Genomic DNA, 17,142 nt, shown 5'->3' on the forward strand with positions numbered 1-17,142 from the left:
AAAATAAACCCACATAAAGCACTAGCTTTATGTCCAGCAGCAAGAGATTAAAAAAGAAATTCAGTTTAAACAAACAAACAAACAAACAACATATACAATATAAAATACTTGGGAGTCCCCTGCCAAGACAAATACATGAACTATATGAAAAGAAATACAAAGCTTTTTTCACATTGTTTTTGTGGGTTTATTTTATATCCTGCAAATCTGTTAAAGTTGTTAATTATTTCAAATAGTTTTTACTTGATTTTCTGGGATTCACTAAGTATACCATCATAATATTTAGTCTTGTTTCCTCATTACTTATTGTGATTCCTTTAATTTCTTTTTCTTCTTTTAATGCTATAGCTAGCATTTTTTTTCAATATTGAAAAATAGTGGTGAGAATGGCCATCCTAGTTTCATACCCTCACTTTATTGGGGAGGCTTATTTCCATTAAGATAGTGTTTGCTGATGGTTATAGGTAGATACTTCCTCTAATTTTAAGGAAAGTACTCTTCATTTCTGTCCTCTCTAATGTTTTTTAGAAGGAGTAAGTGCTGTGTTTTGTCAAAAAGCTTTTTCAGCATCTATTGAAATAATCATATGATTTTTATTGGTGTAATTATTGATATGGGCATTTATGCTGATGGTTTTCCTAATACAGAACCAGCCCTGCATTCCTGGGAAATTATAAATTATAAATTTGACTCAGTTCTTTATATATTTGATAAATGAAGCATTTGATGGGGACATACGCTGTTATAGCATATAATCTTTGTGATATATTGTAATTTCCTTGCTATTATTTTATTTTAAATTTGCATAAATATGAATTAGGGAAATTGTTCTATAATTTTCTTTCACTGTTTTTGTTCTTTTGTTGTGAGAGAAATTTCATACTACTCTTTCTTTGCTCATTTTCCTAAAGAGTTTATATAGTATTGAAATTAGTTGTTCTTTAAATGTATAATAAAATTCACACATATAACTCGGGAATTTTTTTCTTAGGGAGTTTTTCAATGTCTTTTTCTCTAAAATGGATTATTTAAGTATTCGATTTCATTTTCTCTTAATCTGGGCAATTTATATTTTTGAAGATTTTTTTTTTTTTTGCTTAAATTGTCACATTTATTTGTATATAAGTTGCTAAAATATTTCCTAATGTTTGCTTTAATTTCTCTTCATTGGTGGGGAGTTGATGCTTTTCATTTTTGATACTGGTAATTTGATTTTCTTTTTTTTAAATCAAATTTGTCAGTTATTATGCTTAATGTTTTTTTTTCCTAAAACCAGCTCCTAATTTTAAATATTAGGTAAAAAAATTTTAGTTGTGATTCCCTTTTTTTTTTTACTTTAATTGGGGGACTTCCGGGGCGGAGCCAAGATGGCGGAGCAGGCACACACTACTCTCTAAGCTCCTCTCATTACCCTCATAACCAAATATTTAATCCAGCCTCAAAAATAACTCTTCACTGCTTAAATTCATGAAGATAAGAAGCACTACAACTTACCAGCCAATCCAGAAGCTCGCCAGGAAAGGTTTGTCCTGAGGGGCCAGGAACAGACTAGCACAGGCAGCAAGAGGCTAGCGTCCTGAGCAGACTAGGGGCAGGGGTGATCTCTGTGGCTGGAGAAGTTAGAGGGACCACTCTGCTATAGGCTAACTGCTCTACCTTGATTACAAAGCAGTAAACTGGCAGAGAAGTTAAAGCCTAAAACAGAGGGTCCTCTAAAAAACACCAGAACCTAACGAGATCTGGCTGTAACCCCTCAAACCCGGAAGTGACTCAGGCAGGCTTTACCGCAGGCCTGTGGCCACATCTGGCAGTTCGAGGCTTTTGCGGGGGCAGTTACTAATCTGCACGACAGTGGGGCACAGCCTGGGCAGTCTTTAATTGGCAGAGTGGGGGGCTCGGCCTGGGGCAATAGAACTTCCCCAGCAGACTGTGCTTCCCCTGGCAGACACTTCCTGTCCCTGCAAATCCATTCACTGCTCAGCTGTTAATACTCACAGCCCCAGGGCAGGGTTTGGCTTGGGAAGTGAAACTCTCACTGCTAAGTGTCTAGCTCCAGGGCAGTCATTATCTCACACAGCTGAGGTTCTTTGAAAGGCACTTTCCCAGCCCAGCCCTGCAGGCCTGAGTTACTTTCTAGTGGGGAACTCTTTCCCAGAGCATTCCAGTACCTCGCTGCTTTTTGTAGCCTGTCAACAGGACAGCTACCCCGTCCATATACCTTTCACTGGTCTGCAGAGGAAGCTGGTAACCTCCTGGCTCTGAAGGCAGACCTTACAGGCTTTAACAAAATGAGTACAAAAATCAAAAGAACGATTGATAGTTTCTACCCAGAAAGAGAACAGCTCTTCAACCCTGAAGAGACTAATAGCAGTCTCCAGACGATTGTTGGTCTCTAATACAAAAGGCTCTCCTAGAAGAGACTATTCAAAACCTTAAAAGAGAGTTAGAAGAAAAATGGGGAAAGGAAAGAGAAGCTATGCAAAAGAGTACAGAAAAGGCAAATAACTCATTAAAAGAAAAATTTGATAAAGTGGAAAAAGAAAACAACTTCCTGAAATGTGAATTGGAAAAGGTAAAAAACAAAGTTTGCGAATTGGAAAAAGAAAATGACTCACTAAAAAAAAAAATTAGTGAAATGGAAAAAAATTTCATAGAGCAAAACAACTCAATTGGACATATATAAAAAGAAGTAAAAAAAAAGCTAATGAAGAAAATAACTCACTAAAAATTAGAACTGAACAAATAGAAATGACTGATTCATTGAGACATCAAGAATCAGTCAAGCAAAACCAAAAAAATGAAAGATTGGAAAAAAATGTCAAATATTTACTGGGAAAAACAACAGACCTGGAAAATAGATCTAGGAGAGATAACCTGAGGATCATCGGATTACCCGAAAATTATGATGAAAAAAAGAGCCTAGATACTATTTTACAGGAAATCATCAAAGAGAACTGCCCAGAAGTAATAGAACCAGAAGGGAAAATAGGCGTTGAAAGAATTCATCGAACACCTTCTGAAAAAGACCCTAAAATAAAGACTCCAAGGAATATTGTGGCTAAACTTCAGAATTTCCAGACTAAAGAAAAAATTTTACAAGCAGCCAGGAAAAAACAGTTCAAATACCGAGATGCAACAATAAGGGTCACGCAAGATCTGGCTGCCTCAACATTAAAGGATCGAAGGGCCTGGAATCAGATATTCCGAAAGGCAAAAGAAGTTGGAATGCAGCCAAGAATAAACTATCCAGCTAAGCTGAGTATTTTTTTTCCACGGAAGAAGATGGATATTTAATGAAATAGAGGAATTCCATCTGTTTCTAAGGAAAAAACCAGACTTAAACAAAAAATTTGATCTTCAACAACAGGAATCAAGAGAAGTAGAAAAAGGTAAAAGGAACTTTTGAGAACTGTATTTCTGTTGTGAATATACATAAAAATCATATGTATTTGATTTTACCGATATAACATAAAAAAGGGAAGTAGAAATGGAAAGGGGATAGTGCCAGAAAAAGGGAAGAAGGGAGATAAAAAGAGGGAAACTACATGCGACAATGAGGCAGAGGAAACCTATCATATATGAGGGAACTTAGAGAGAGGGAGGAACATTGTGTGAATCCTACTCTCATCAGAGTTGGCTCAAAGAGGAAACAATTGACATATTTGTTTTACAGAGATTCTTCTCTCACTTCATTAAAAAGTGGGAGAGGAAAAGGGAGAAGGAAAAAGAGTACTAAGGGAAGGGTACAAGAAAGGGGAAGGGATTCCAAGGGAGGAGGGAAGGATACTAAAGAGGGAGAGCTGTGCGACGTTAGTGGAAACAATAGGGAAGAAGGGAAGGAGGGCAAGAAAAAGAAAAGTATAATCTGGGGATATTAGGATGGCAGGAAATGCAGAATTGGTTATTTTAACCGCAAATGTGAATGGGATGAACTCTCCCATAAAGAGGAGGTGGATAGCAGACTGGATCAAAAGTCAGAACCCTACAATCTGTTGTTTACAGGAAACACATTTAAAACAGGGAGATACATATAGACTAAAGGTGAAAGGCTGGAGCAGAATCTATTATGCTTCAGGTGAAGTCAAAAAAGCAGGGGTAGCCATCCTTATCTCAGATCAAGCAAAAGCAAAGATTGATCTAATTAAAAGAGATAAGGAAGGAAACTATATCTTGCTTAAGGGTACTATAGACAATGAAGCAATATCAGTATTAAACATATATGCACCAAGTGGTATTGCATCTAACTTCCTTAAAGAGAAGCTAAGAGAGTTGCGCGAAGAAATAGACAGCAACACTATAATAGTGGGAGATCTCAATCTTGCACTCTCAGATTTAGATAAATCAAATCACAAAACAAATAAGAAAGAAATTAAAGAGATAAATAGAATATTAGAAAAATTAGGTATGATAGATCTCTGGAAAAAACTGAATGGTGACAGAAAGGAGTATCCTTTCTTCTCAGCAGTTCATGGAACCTACACAAAAATTGACCATATATTAGGACATAAAGACCTCAAAATTAAATGCAGGAAGGCAGAAATAGTAAATGCTTTTTTTTCAGAACACAACGCAATAAAAACTACATTTAACAAAAAGTTAGGTGTAAATAGACCAAAAAGTAATTGGAAACTAAATAATCTCATCTTAAAGAATGATTGGGTGAAACAGCAAATTATAGACACAATTAATAATTTCACTCAAGATAATGACAACAATGAGACATCATATCAAAATTTATGGGATGCAGCCAAAGCAGTAATAAGGGGAAATTTTATATCCTTAGAGGCTTACTTGAATAAAATAGAAAAAGAGAAGATCAATGAATTGGGCCTGGAACTTAAAAAGTTAGAAAAAGACCAAATTAAAAACCCCCAATCAATTACTAAACTTGAAGTTCTAAAATTAAAAGGAGAAATTAATAATATAGAAAGTAAAAAAAAAAACTATTGAACTAATAAATAAAACTAAGAATTGGTTTTATGAAAAAACCAATAAAATTGATAAACCTTTGGTAAATATGATTAGAAAAAGGAAAGAGGGAAATCAAATTGGCAGTCTTAAAAATGAACAAGGAGAACTTACCACTGATGAAGAGGAAATTAAAGAAATAATGAGGGGTTACTTTGCCCAACTTTATGCCAATAAATTTGATAACCTAAGTGAAATGGATCTCTACTTCCAAAAATATAGGCTTCCCAGATTATCAGAGGAGGAAGTAAATTGCTTAAATAGTCCCATTTCAGAAAAAGAAATAGAACAAGCTATTAATCAACTCCCTAAAAAAAAATCCCCGGGACCAGATGGATTTACATGTGAATTCTACCAAACATTCAAAGAACAATTAGCCCCAATGCTTTATAAACTATTTGAAAAAATAGGGAATGAAGGAGTCCTACCAAACTCCTTTTATGACACAGACATGGTACTGATACCTAAACCAGGTAGGTTGAAAACAGAGAAAGAAAATTATAGACCAATCTCCCTAATGAATATTGATGCTAAAATCTTAAATAAGATATTAGCAAAAAGACTACAGAAAATCATCCCCAGGATAATACATCATGATCAAGTAGGATTTATACCAGGAATGCAGGGCTGGTTCAATATTACGAAAACTGTCAATATAATTGGCCATATTAATAATCAAATTAACAAAAACCATATGATCCTCTCAATAGATGCAGAAAAAGCATTTGATAAAATCCAACATCCATTCCTATTAAAAACTCTTGAGAGTATAGGAATAAATGGACTTTTCCTTAAAATAATCAGTAGAATCTATTTTAAACCAGCAGTAAGCATTATATGTAACGGGGACAAACTGCAACCATTCCCAATAAGATCAGGAGTAAAACAAGGTTGCCCACTATCACCGTTACTATTTAATATTGTATTAGAAATGCTAGCTTTGGCAATAAGAGTTGAGAAAGAGATTAAAGGAATAAGAATAGGCAATGAGGAAACCAAATTATCACTCTTTGCTGATGATATGATGGTATACTTAGAAAACCCCAGAGATTCTACCAAAAAGTTATTAGAAACAATCTACACCTTCAGCAAAGTTGCAGGATATAAAATAAACCCACATAAGTCATCAGCATTCTTATATATCACTAACAAAACCCAACAGTTAGAGATACAAAAAGAAATTCCATTTAAAGTAACTACTGATTGCATAAAATATTTAGGAATCTATCTGCCAAGGGAAAATCAGAAACTTTATGAGCAAAACTACAAAACACTTTCCACACAAATTAAGTCTGATCTAACCAACTGGAAAAATATAAATGCTCTTGGATTGGGCGAGCAAATATAATAAAGATGACAATACTACCTAAATTAATCTACTTATTTAGCGCTATACCAATCAGACTCCCAAAAAACTACTTTGATGAATTAGAAAAAATAACAAAGTTCATATGGAAAAACAAAAGGTCAAGAATTTCAAGGGAATTAATGAAAAAAAAAAATGAAATGAAGGTGGCCCAGCTGTACCAGATCTAAAATTATATTATAAAGCAGCAGTTACTAAAACCATCTGGTATTGCCTAAGAAATAGACTAGTTGATCAATGGAATAAGTTAGGTTCAAAGGACAAAACAGCCAATAACTTTAATAATATAGTGTTTGACAAACCCAAAGACACCAGTTTCTGGGATAAGAATGCATTATTTGACAAAAATTGCTGGGAAAATTGGAAATTAGTATGGCAGAAACTAGGCATTGACCCACACTTAACACCGTACACCAAGATAAGGTCAAAATGGGTTCATGACCTAGGCATAAAGAATGAGATTATAAATAAATTGGAAGAGCATAGGATAGTTTACCTGTCAGACCTGTGGAAGAGGGAGGAATTTATGACCAAAGAAGAACTAGAGATCACTATTGACCACAACATAGAAAATTTTGATTATATCAAATTGAAAAGTTTTTGTACAAACAAAACAAATGCAAACAAGATTAGAAGGGAAACAATAAACTGGGAAAACATTTTTACAATCAAAGGTTCTGATAAAGGCCTCATTTCCAAAATATATAGAGAACTGACCCTAATCTATAAGAAATCAAACCATTCTCCAATTGATAAATGGTCAAAGGATATGAACAGACAATTCTCAGACGAAGAAATTGAAACTATTTATAGACATATGAAAATATGCTCCAAATCATTATTAATCAGAGAAATGCAAATTAAGATAACTCTGAGATACCACTACACACCTGTCAGATTGGCTAGAATGACAGGGAAAGATAATGGGGAATGTTGGAGGGGATGTGGGAAAACAGGGACACTGATACATTGTTGGTGGAATTGTGAACACATCCAGCCATTCTGGAGAGCAATTTGGAACTATGCTCAAAAAGTTATCAAGCTGTGCATACCCTTTGATCCAGCAGTGTTTCTACTGGGCTTATACCCCAAAGAGATACTAAAGAAAGGAAAGGGACCTGTATGTGCCAAAATGTTTGTGGCAGCCCTGTTTGTAGTGGCTAGAAGCTGGAAAATGAAAAGATATCCATCAATTGGAGAATGGTTGAGTAAATTGTGGTATATGAACGTTATGGAATATTATTGTTCTGTAAGGGACGACCAGCAGGATGAATACAGAGAGGACTGGCGAGACTTACATGAACTGATGCTGAGTGAAATGAGCAGAATCAGGAGATCATTATATACCTCAACAATGATACTGTTTGAGGATGTATTCTGATGGAAGTGGACCTCTTTGATAAAGAGAGCCTTAATTGATCAAAGATGGACAGAAGCAGCTACACCCAAAGAAAGAACACTGGAAATGAATATAAACTGCTTGCATTTTTGTTTTTCCTCCCGGGTTATTTATACCTTCTGAATTCAATTCTCCCTGTGCAACAAGAAAACTGTTTGGTTCTGCACACATATATTATATCTAGGATATACTGCAACCCATTCAACATGTAAAGGACTCTTGCCATCTGGGGGGAAGGGGTGGAGGGAGGGAGGGGAAAAATTGGAACAGAAATGAATGCAAGGGATAATGCTGTAAAAAATTACCCTGGCATGCGTTCTATCAATAAAAAATTATTAAAAAAAAAAAAAACAACACTTTAATTGGGGATATTTAATTTGTGCTTTTTCTAACTTTTTTAATTGCATACCTGTTCCATTGATCTATTCTTTCTCTGTTTTATTGATGCATTTTAGACATACAGATTTTCCCTTAAATATTACTTTGACTGCACCCCAGAAATTTTGATCTATTGTCTTATTGTTATCATTATCTTTAATAAAATTAATTTTTGATTGGTTTTATAATTTGTTCCTTGACTCATTCATTCTTTTGGATTAGATTAAGTTTCCATTATTTTTCATTTTATCTTTTCACTACCTTTTTATTGATTATAATTTTTATTTTATTATGATCTGAAAAGGATCTTTTTTCTTTTATTGTGAAGTTTTTAATGCCCAATATGTGGTCTTTTGTGTGTGTGTTCATTTATAGTTGAAGAAACTGAGGCAAATAGGGTTAGCCCAGCTAGTAAGTGTCTGAGGCCAAATTTGAATTCAGGAAGATAGTCTTCCTGATTCCCAGCACACTTGTCCATTGTGCCATCTATACATTCTGCACTTTATATATATACCCTACACTTTAATTAATCTTTAACCAAAGTTTCATTTTTCTTCTGTTTCCCCTACTCCCTCTCAACTTTTGAAATGACTGTTGCTGAATTAGCAGGTCAATAATATCAGAAAGAGTTAAGCTTGAAAAAAAAAAGTTAATGCCTTACAACATGAGAAACTGCTTTAGAAATACTGAAAATAATTGTCTTCCTTCCCCTCCCCCCCATTTTAAAGTGAGTTTTAATGTGTGTTGATTCCCATTAAGCAATTCTGTTGTCAAAACAAAGATTATTTAAGATTTGGCCCATTTTCCATGTCTGCTTGAATGTGCAAGAGATCTGTTTTTTATAAGACTTACATGTCTTTTTCTTTCAGCTTAATTTTGTAATTGAGTAGTTTATTACCCAAACATGGTTTTAAAAATAGTTTATTTTCTATTGTACATGTATATGTTCAGCTCATATTTGAGATTAAAATACATACACATGGATGTTTGTACGTGCACACATGCATACATATACATAAACACACATATATACATATTTAAACAATGCAATATAACACTGGGAACAAAGTGTAAATAATACATATGGTAGAGGAATAATGAAGATTTTATCTGAACTGAGGAAGTAGATGGGTGCAGCATCTTGAAATGCTAAATTGATTCTTTTTATTTAGTGTTGTTTTTAATATAATAGATTGATACTTTAATGTTTACACTGCTAGATCTCATCTGTCTGATGTACTTGATTTTATTATTTCTTTTATGAATAGTTTCTTGAGGTCCTTGGCTTGTGCTCTTTGATTTCTATGATCAGGGGTGTAAATTTCCTGGGGGGTAGAGTTTTTATGTTTAAAATTGCTCAGAGTTTCCATCTGCTTTTATTTGATTTGTGGTCTTGAAGATCATGCTTGGCCCATGGGATATTACAGCGTGCCGAGAGGATGTGGAGTTTTGTCAGCCAGTGAAATATGTCTGGATTTTTTCTTTTTCTTTCTTTTTTTTTTTATTCTTTTTTCTTTTTCTTTTTCTTTTTTTTTTTTTTTAAGCAGCTTTCATATGCTTCTCATCCTGTGTGGTCCCCACAAACCTGAATTTATATTTTACAAAATTGGCTACCCTCTTTATCTTCCTCTATGACTTAGTCTTTTCTAAAGAGAAGATGTGTGAAGAAGATATGTGAGCCAAAAAATTAGAATCCTGGCTCCAAGAGCATTTATAGCCAAGAAAGTGAAAAGAGTGTTATGTGTGATGTGCTGCAAGACATTAAACTGTCTGTCTTTTAAGTGCCCTGAATCTACAATTTCTGATATGCACAAATATTGAAGTGACTTTTCAGTGTGTCACAGTTTTCTCATACCAGCAGGGGACTTTAAATGTCTTCCCTGTTCAAATTCCCTTTTTCCCCTTGTTTTCAGGCATTACTACAGACTACAGTTAAGCAGCAAGAAGAATCTATTGGAAAACAGTATGTCTCTGCCATTGAAAAACAAGCTCGCAAATGTGAGGAGTTGCTTAATGCTCAGGTAACAAAAATTCACAGCCCCTTATACACATATTGTTATTTTCCTTTCTCTCTCCTCTTCTTCCTTGGCACTTTCCCTACCCCAACACACACATACTTGATTCTGTGTCAATTTATAGGCATCTGTTTTTGAGACATGTTCTTAGATTATTTTTCATGGTTTTCTTTTGAGAAAATAAATTCTAAGTTAAATTGGGTATTTTTCATGATATACTTAAAGTAATTTTCAGTATCCTAAATAATATATATGAATTAAAATAATGTGTAATGATCCTGATTGCTAACTTTTGGTATTTGCTAACTTGCATAAAGAAGACATGGGAAAAAAAGTTAAAGACAACTAAGTAATTTTTACAATTTTTCCCCCTTTTACATAGGATTGTATTTAGAAACTAGAATTACTAAGTACAGAAACTATTATTTTTTTGGCATCTGATTCTCAGTTATTTTTTTTTTTTTACATAATTGCATATTGTTCATCTTGACTTAATATTTTTTTGAAGTTTAAAGTACAATTGACTACATTTATCATATAAGCTAAACAGCTTTTATAAATATGTACTAATCATTGTGTATAATATAAGTCTCATGGCAGTTTGGCGTAAAGTGTGATGAAAATTGTCAGGGTTCAATAGAATAACTTCTTTTTAGTGTGTAATCTTAAAGAACAAGCAAAAGACTGGGGTCAGTGAACACTTCCTTGTTCAAAGAAATATGAAAGTGAAGTTTCCTAGGAATTGGTTAAACCTGTTCACATATGATATTGTCTTAACATTCCTGAGTAATCTGAAACACAACAAAATCTCCACCTTTGAAGGTGCTGTTCACTTCTTGAAGGGTAAAATGACAAACTAACAGGGTTAAACTACAAATATTTATCAAATGAGGGGACAAAAAAATTATAGATCAGTTACAGCCCAGACAAGAATAACATAACACTGTAATTAATTGATCTATTAATGTAATTAGAGATTATATTATCACTATAGTTAGTAATATATGTAAGTTGTTATAAAATTATTAGGTATGTTTTGAATGTACACTTCTGTAAGGGTCGATGACTCTTCACCCTGTTAATGGAAAATGTCTGGGAGCAACCATCTTCACAATTTGTTTGAGACAAGTATGAAATGGCCTGTAAATGGGTTAGAATGAGAATAATGGAATTAATGGATTTTGAATTGAAAGAAATCTTAGAATCATACCTAATAAACTCATCATTTCAATTAGACAATAGCAAATGAGAATCCATTAAAACATTTGGAATAAAAAATATTTAGCATATGTATCCTGAAAAGAAAAATCTAAGGGGGGAAATATCATTTCTCACTTCTGATATTTCCATATTGCATATGGAAAAAAAAGTTGAGACATTTTGCATAGTCAGTGAGGATATAAATAGGACAAATAGGTATATTAGTTATTATTGGTAGTAGGAATAGTAGTAGTAGTAGTAGTAATGGTAGTAGTAGTTTTTACTAAGAGGAATACTAACATTTAAAATTATTTCCAGTGCCCATCAGGTGGAGAATGATTAAATAAACTATGGTATATGAATGTTATGAAATATTATTGTTCTATAAGAAATGATAAGCAGCAAGATTTGAGAGAGACCTGGAGAGACTTGTATAAATTGATGCTAAGTGAAATGAACAGAACCAGGAGATTATTGTACACAGCAACAGCTATATCATACAATGATCAATTTTGTTGGACATGGCTCTTTAACAATGAGATGATTCAAAAAAAAAAAAAAAAAAAACCAATGAGATGATTCAGGCCAGTTCCAATGGTCTTGTGATCAAAAGAGAGAGGACTGTGGAAACTGAGTGTGGTTCACAACATAGCATTTTCACTCTTTCTGTTGTTGTTTGCTTGCATTTTATTTTCTTCATCATTTTCTTTTCTGGTTTGATTTGCTTTTTCTTGTAAAGCAAGATAATTGTATAAATATGTATACATATATTGGATTTAACATATATTTCTACCATGTTTAACATATATTTTATTTTCAAAAAAAAACATATATTGGACTACTTGCCATCTAGAGGAAGGAGGTGCAAGAAGGGGGGTGGAGGAGGAAACTGGAACACAAGGTTTTGCAAGGGGCTTATGTTGCAGAATTATCTATGCATATGTTTTGAAAAACAAAAACCTTTAATAAAAAAATTGTTCCCAATGGCTTGCCTCAGAAATTAGTGAATTGACTTTCACTGGAAGTCTTAAATAGAAACTGAATAATCACTGGCTCTGAATGTTATAGAGGAAGTTCCATCTACTGTTATATACTTCTATTTACTAAAATTTGAAAAGAAAGGCATAGAGAAGCTAATCATTTATGGTCAATTTGTTTCACTTAACTGTGTCAAATCCAGTTAAACCAACAATAATTTGTTGTGTGAGGCACTCTGCAAAGCATTAGGGATACAAAGAAAAGAAAAGCAAAAATAGTCCCTGCTCTCAAAGAATTCTTATTCTAATTGGGGGGACCACATCCAAATAGCTATGTACAAATAAGACAGTACCCAATCATTGTTCAGTCATGTATGACTTTTAGTGACCCCATTTGGGATTTTCTTGTCAAAGATACTGGTTTGGTTTGTCATTTCCTTCTCCAGGTCATTGTACATTTGAAGAAACTGAGGCAAAGAAGGTCAAATGACTTGCTCAGGGTCACACACCCAGTAACTGTGTGAGGCCAGATTTGAACTCATTTCCTTCTCCAGGTCATTGTACATTTGAAGAAACTGAGGCAAAGAAGGTCAAATGACTTGCTCAGGGTCACACACCCAGTAACTGTGTGAGGCCAGATTTGAACTCAGAAAAAGGAATCTCATGACCTCTCTTCCACTCAACCACTGTGCCACCTAATTTCAGAGGAAAGGTCATTAGTCTGAAGGAGAATCAGGAAAGACTTTTTTTTAAAATTATTAAAGCTTTTTATTTTCAACATATGTATGGATAATTTTCAACATTCACTTTTGAAAAATCTTGTGTTCCAATTTTTTTGCCTCCCTTCCCCTCACTGTTTCCCTTAGAGACAGTAATCCAATATAAATTAAACATATACAATTTTTTCTATACATATTTCTACAAATATCATGTGGCACAAGAAAAATCAGATCAAAAAGGAAAAAAAAATGAGAAAGAAAACAAAATACAAGCAAGCAACAACAAAAAGAGTGAAAACACCATGTTGTGATCCAGTCTGTCCCCACAGTCCTCTCTCTGGGTGCCGATGACTCTCTTCATCACAGGATCATTGGAACTGGCCTGAATCATCTAATTGTTCAAAAGAGCCATGTCCACCAAAATTGATCCTAGTATAGTCTTGCTGTTGCCATAATGATCTCCTGGTTTTGCTCACTTCACTTAGCATCAGTTCATGCCTCTCTGAAATCATCTGTTGATCATTTCTTATAGAACAGTTATATTTCATAACATTCATATACCATAACTTATTCAGCCATTCTTTAACTGATGGGTCTCCACTCAGTTTCAAGTTCCTTGACACTACAAAAAGAGCTACCACAAACATTTTTGCACATGTAAGTCCCTTTTCTTTCTTTATGATCTCTTTGGGATACAAGCCTAATAGAAACACTGCTGGATGAAAAGGTATGCACAATTTAATAACCTTTAGGGTGTACTTCCAAATTGTTCTCCATAATGGTTGAATCAGTTGACAACTCCACCAACAATGTATTAATGTCCCAATTTTCTCTTATCTTTTCCTGTCATCTAGACAATGTGAGCAGTGTGTAGTGGTACCTCAGCGTTGTCTTCATTTGTATTTCTCTGATCACTAATGATTTAGAGCATCTTTTCATATGACTAGAAATAATTTCAATATCTTCATCTGAAAATTGTTCATGTCCTTTGACCAGTTATTATTTGGAGAATGGCTTGATTTCATATACATTTGAGTTAACTCTATGTATTTTAAAAATGAAGCCTTTACTAGAACCCTTGAATGTAATTTTTTTTCCATTTTATTGCTTGCCTTCTAATCTTATCTGCATTGGTTTTATTTGTACAAAAACTTGTTAATATAATCAAAATTATCCATTTTGTATTCAATAATGTTACCCAGTTCTTCTTTGGCCACAAATTACTTCCTTTTTCACCTATCTGAGAGATAAACTTTCCTTTGTTCTTCTAATTTGCTTATGACATCACTCTTTATAATCATAAACTCATTTCAACCTTATCTTAGTATAGGGTGTTAGGTGTCGTTCAATGCCTAATTTCTGCCATACTAATTTACAATTTTCCCAGCAGTTTTCATCAGATATTGAGTTCTTATCCCAAAAGCTGAGATCTTTAGTTTTGTCAGAAACTAAATTACTATAGTCACTAACTGGGAACACCAGGCCCAACTATGCTGTTGAGAGGCAGCCGTAGGTGAAAACGAACAAATACCTGGTGAATGCAGAAGAAATGGGGCAGGGATACTGCTGGCTGTGGGCATTTGCAGGAAGATAGATCTCTTGGTTTGGCATTCCTAGTCAGAATGGAGAACTGAAGGGAAATTTGAGGCACCATCCCCCACACTATAATTAGAGGTGCTTACATTAAAATCTGTTATTTTTTTTAAAAAGCCAACAAAGAACCCCACCATTAAAACATTTTTTTAAAATAACTTTTTATTGATAGAACTCATGCCAGGGTAATTTTTTTACAGCATTATCCCTTGCATTCACTTCTGTTCCGATTTTTTCTCTCCCTCTCTCCATCCCTTCCCCCAGATGGCAAGCAATCCTTTACATGTTGAATAGGTTACAGTATATCCTGGATACAATATATGTGTGCAGAACCGAACAGTTTTCTTGTTGCACAGGGAGAATTGAATTCAGAAGGTATAAATAATCCGGGAAGAAAAACAAAAATGCAAGCAGTTTATATTCATCTCCCAGTGTTCTTTCTTTGGGTGTAGCTGCTTCTGCCCATCTTTGATCAATTGAAACCCACCATTAAAACATTATGGAAAAGGGAAAACTGGAGCTCATCTTCAGAGGAGGACACTTTAGTTAAAAAAATAAAATAAGCTTCTACCTCAGAGAATAATAGTGAAGTGGCTCCCTACCCAGAGAGAATTTATAGAAGAAATCAAAAAATAATTTAAAACTGAAATGAGAGACAAAGAGGGAAAATTAAAAATAAAAAAAAAAGCATCCAAGAAAAACAAGATTATGAGATGTGATGACCGTGTATTTAAAATCAGCCAGAGTCAGAAATTCAGGTTAAGGGAAAAATCTTCAATTCTCAGTAGAGGTGAAGAAGGATTGCGATAGCAATATGGGCAGCTACGACAGGAAGCCAGCTAGCTGAGGGGGATCGGAGGTCAAGGGTGGTCATGATAGCAATGCAAGCGGCTGTGTTAAGACACCAGCCAGCAATCTCTCTTTCCGCTTCCTTTTCCACTCCCCTGCTTCCATCCACCAAAATCGTCATTTCCTATGCAACACATCAGGGCTTGCACAAAGAGTGGGCAGGGCCATTCTTTCTCCAAGTATATATATTAATAGAGTATGGTCCAATTACTATTTAGCCTCACTTGTGCGTGGGACCTCAGTGCATCAACTCAAGCCTCAGCCCATTACAATGAGAAAAAAGTTAAACACTAGGAAATGAGGTAAAAGATGAAAATAATTCTCTGAAAATTAGATTTGGGCAAGCCAATGAAACTATGAGAGACCAAGGAATAACAAAACAGATTATAAAGAATGAGAAAATAGAACAGAATGTAAAACATCTTATAAGAAAAATGACAGATGTGGAGAAGCAATCAAGAAGAGAAAATATAAGAATAATTGAATTGCCAGAAATTTGTGACCCAAAAGAGAACCTTGACACACTAATGTAGGAAATTATCCCAGAAAATTGTCCTGGAGTAATAGAACATGAGGAGAAAGTAGAAATAGGAAAAAATCCACTGATCACCACCTTAAAGAGATCCTTTGTGGAAAACACACAGGAATATTATTGCCTAACTTTGAGACCCCCAGATTAAAGAGAAAATTTTTCAAGAAACAAGAAATAAGCAATTCAAATATACTGGTGCTACAATTAGAATTGCACAAGACTTAGCAGCAGCTACAATAAAAGACCACATATCCTGGAATCATATCTACCAAAAATAAAACACACACACACACACACACACAAAAAAAAAAAAACTGTGACCAAAAATATCATATCCATCAAAATTACTTATAATTTTGAATGAGAAAAAATGGACCTTCAATGAACTTGCAGATTTTCAGGACTTCCTATCAACCAAACCCGAACTTAACAGAAAATTTGACATATAACAGCCAATATCAAAGATCAGTTTTAAAAAAACTTAACATGAACAAACTGCTTAAATATGGACAAACTAAGTTTTTAAATGGGAAATGTATACTATATGTTTAAGATTCACATGAATAGTGTAGTTCAAAAGAAAGATTGGCAGAGTTAAGGTAAAAATAATAATCATGTTAAGTAAATGAAGTGCAGAATAGACACAGGCATTAGAAGAGGGAGGAAGGTTCATAATTTTGAAAACCTATTCATTGGGAATAGGTTCAATAGGCAATACTACATATATACCATGAAGAGTATAGCATTCTCCAAAATGTACATATAAATAAATAAGGGAGTAGAGTGGGGCAGATGGGGAAACAAAAAGTGAGGGGGAAGAAGATAAGGGAGGGAACATTGGGTAGAGGGACATTAAGTAATAGCAAGGCAAATTATGGAGCAGAATTAAAGACTCAGCAAGGATAGAAAAAGAGTGTGTGTGTGTGTGTGTGTGTGTGTGTGTGTGTGTGTGTGTAACTATATCTTTTCTGAATTGTAGCTTGCTTGGGGTTATGGAGAGGGAGGGGTGAAAGGGGAAAAAAGAATAAAGTAAATGAGGTGTGCAGCAGCAAACCAAAGAACAATCTACAAGAAAGTAAAGAAAAAATGGACATTTATGAATGTAACTTCTTCTACTAATCTATATGTTTTCTTGATCTGGTAATT

General features: G+C 34.3%; 1 protein-coding gene across 6 annotated transcripts in view; it reads left to right on the plus strand.

Moving 5' to 3' along the window:
* Positions 1 to 17,142, plus strand: part of CCDC91 (coiled-coil domain containing 91) — a 527,068-nt gene that overhangs the window by 277,152 nt on the left and 232,774 nt on the right. For all 6 annotated transcript variants that reach the window (XM_051961141.1, XM_051961140.1, XM_051961143.1 and 3 more), the window contains one exon: positions 10,025 to 10,132. In XM_051961141.1, coding sequence (XP_051817101.1) covers positions 10,025 to 10,132 — 108 coding nt within the window. The remainder of the gene's footprint in view (positions 1 to 10,024; positions 10,133 to 17,142) is intronic.

The sequence above is a fragment of the Antechinus flavipes genome, chromosome 5 (genome assembly GCF_016432865.1).
Source record: "Antechinus flavipes isolate AdamAnt ecotype Samford, QLD, Australia chromosome 5, AdamAnt_v2, whole genome shotgun sequence".
NCBI classification, from domain to species: domain Eukaryota; kingdom Metazoa; phylum Chordata; class Mammalia; order Dasyuromorphia; family Dasyuridae; genus Antechinus; species Antechinus flavipes.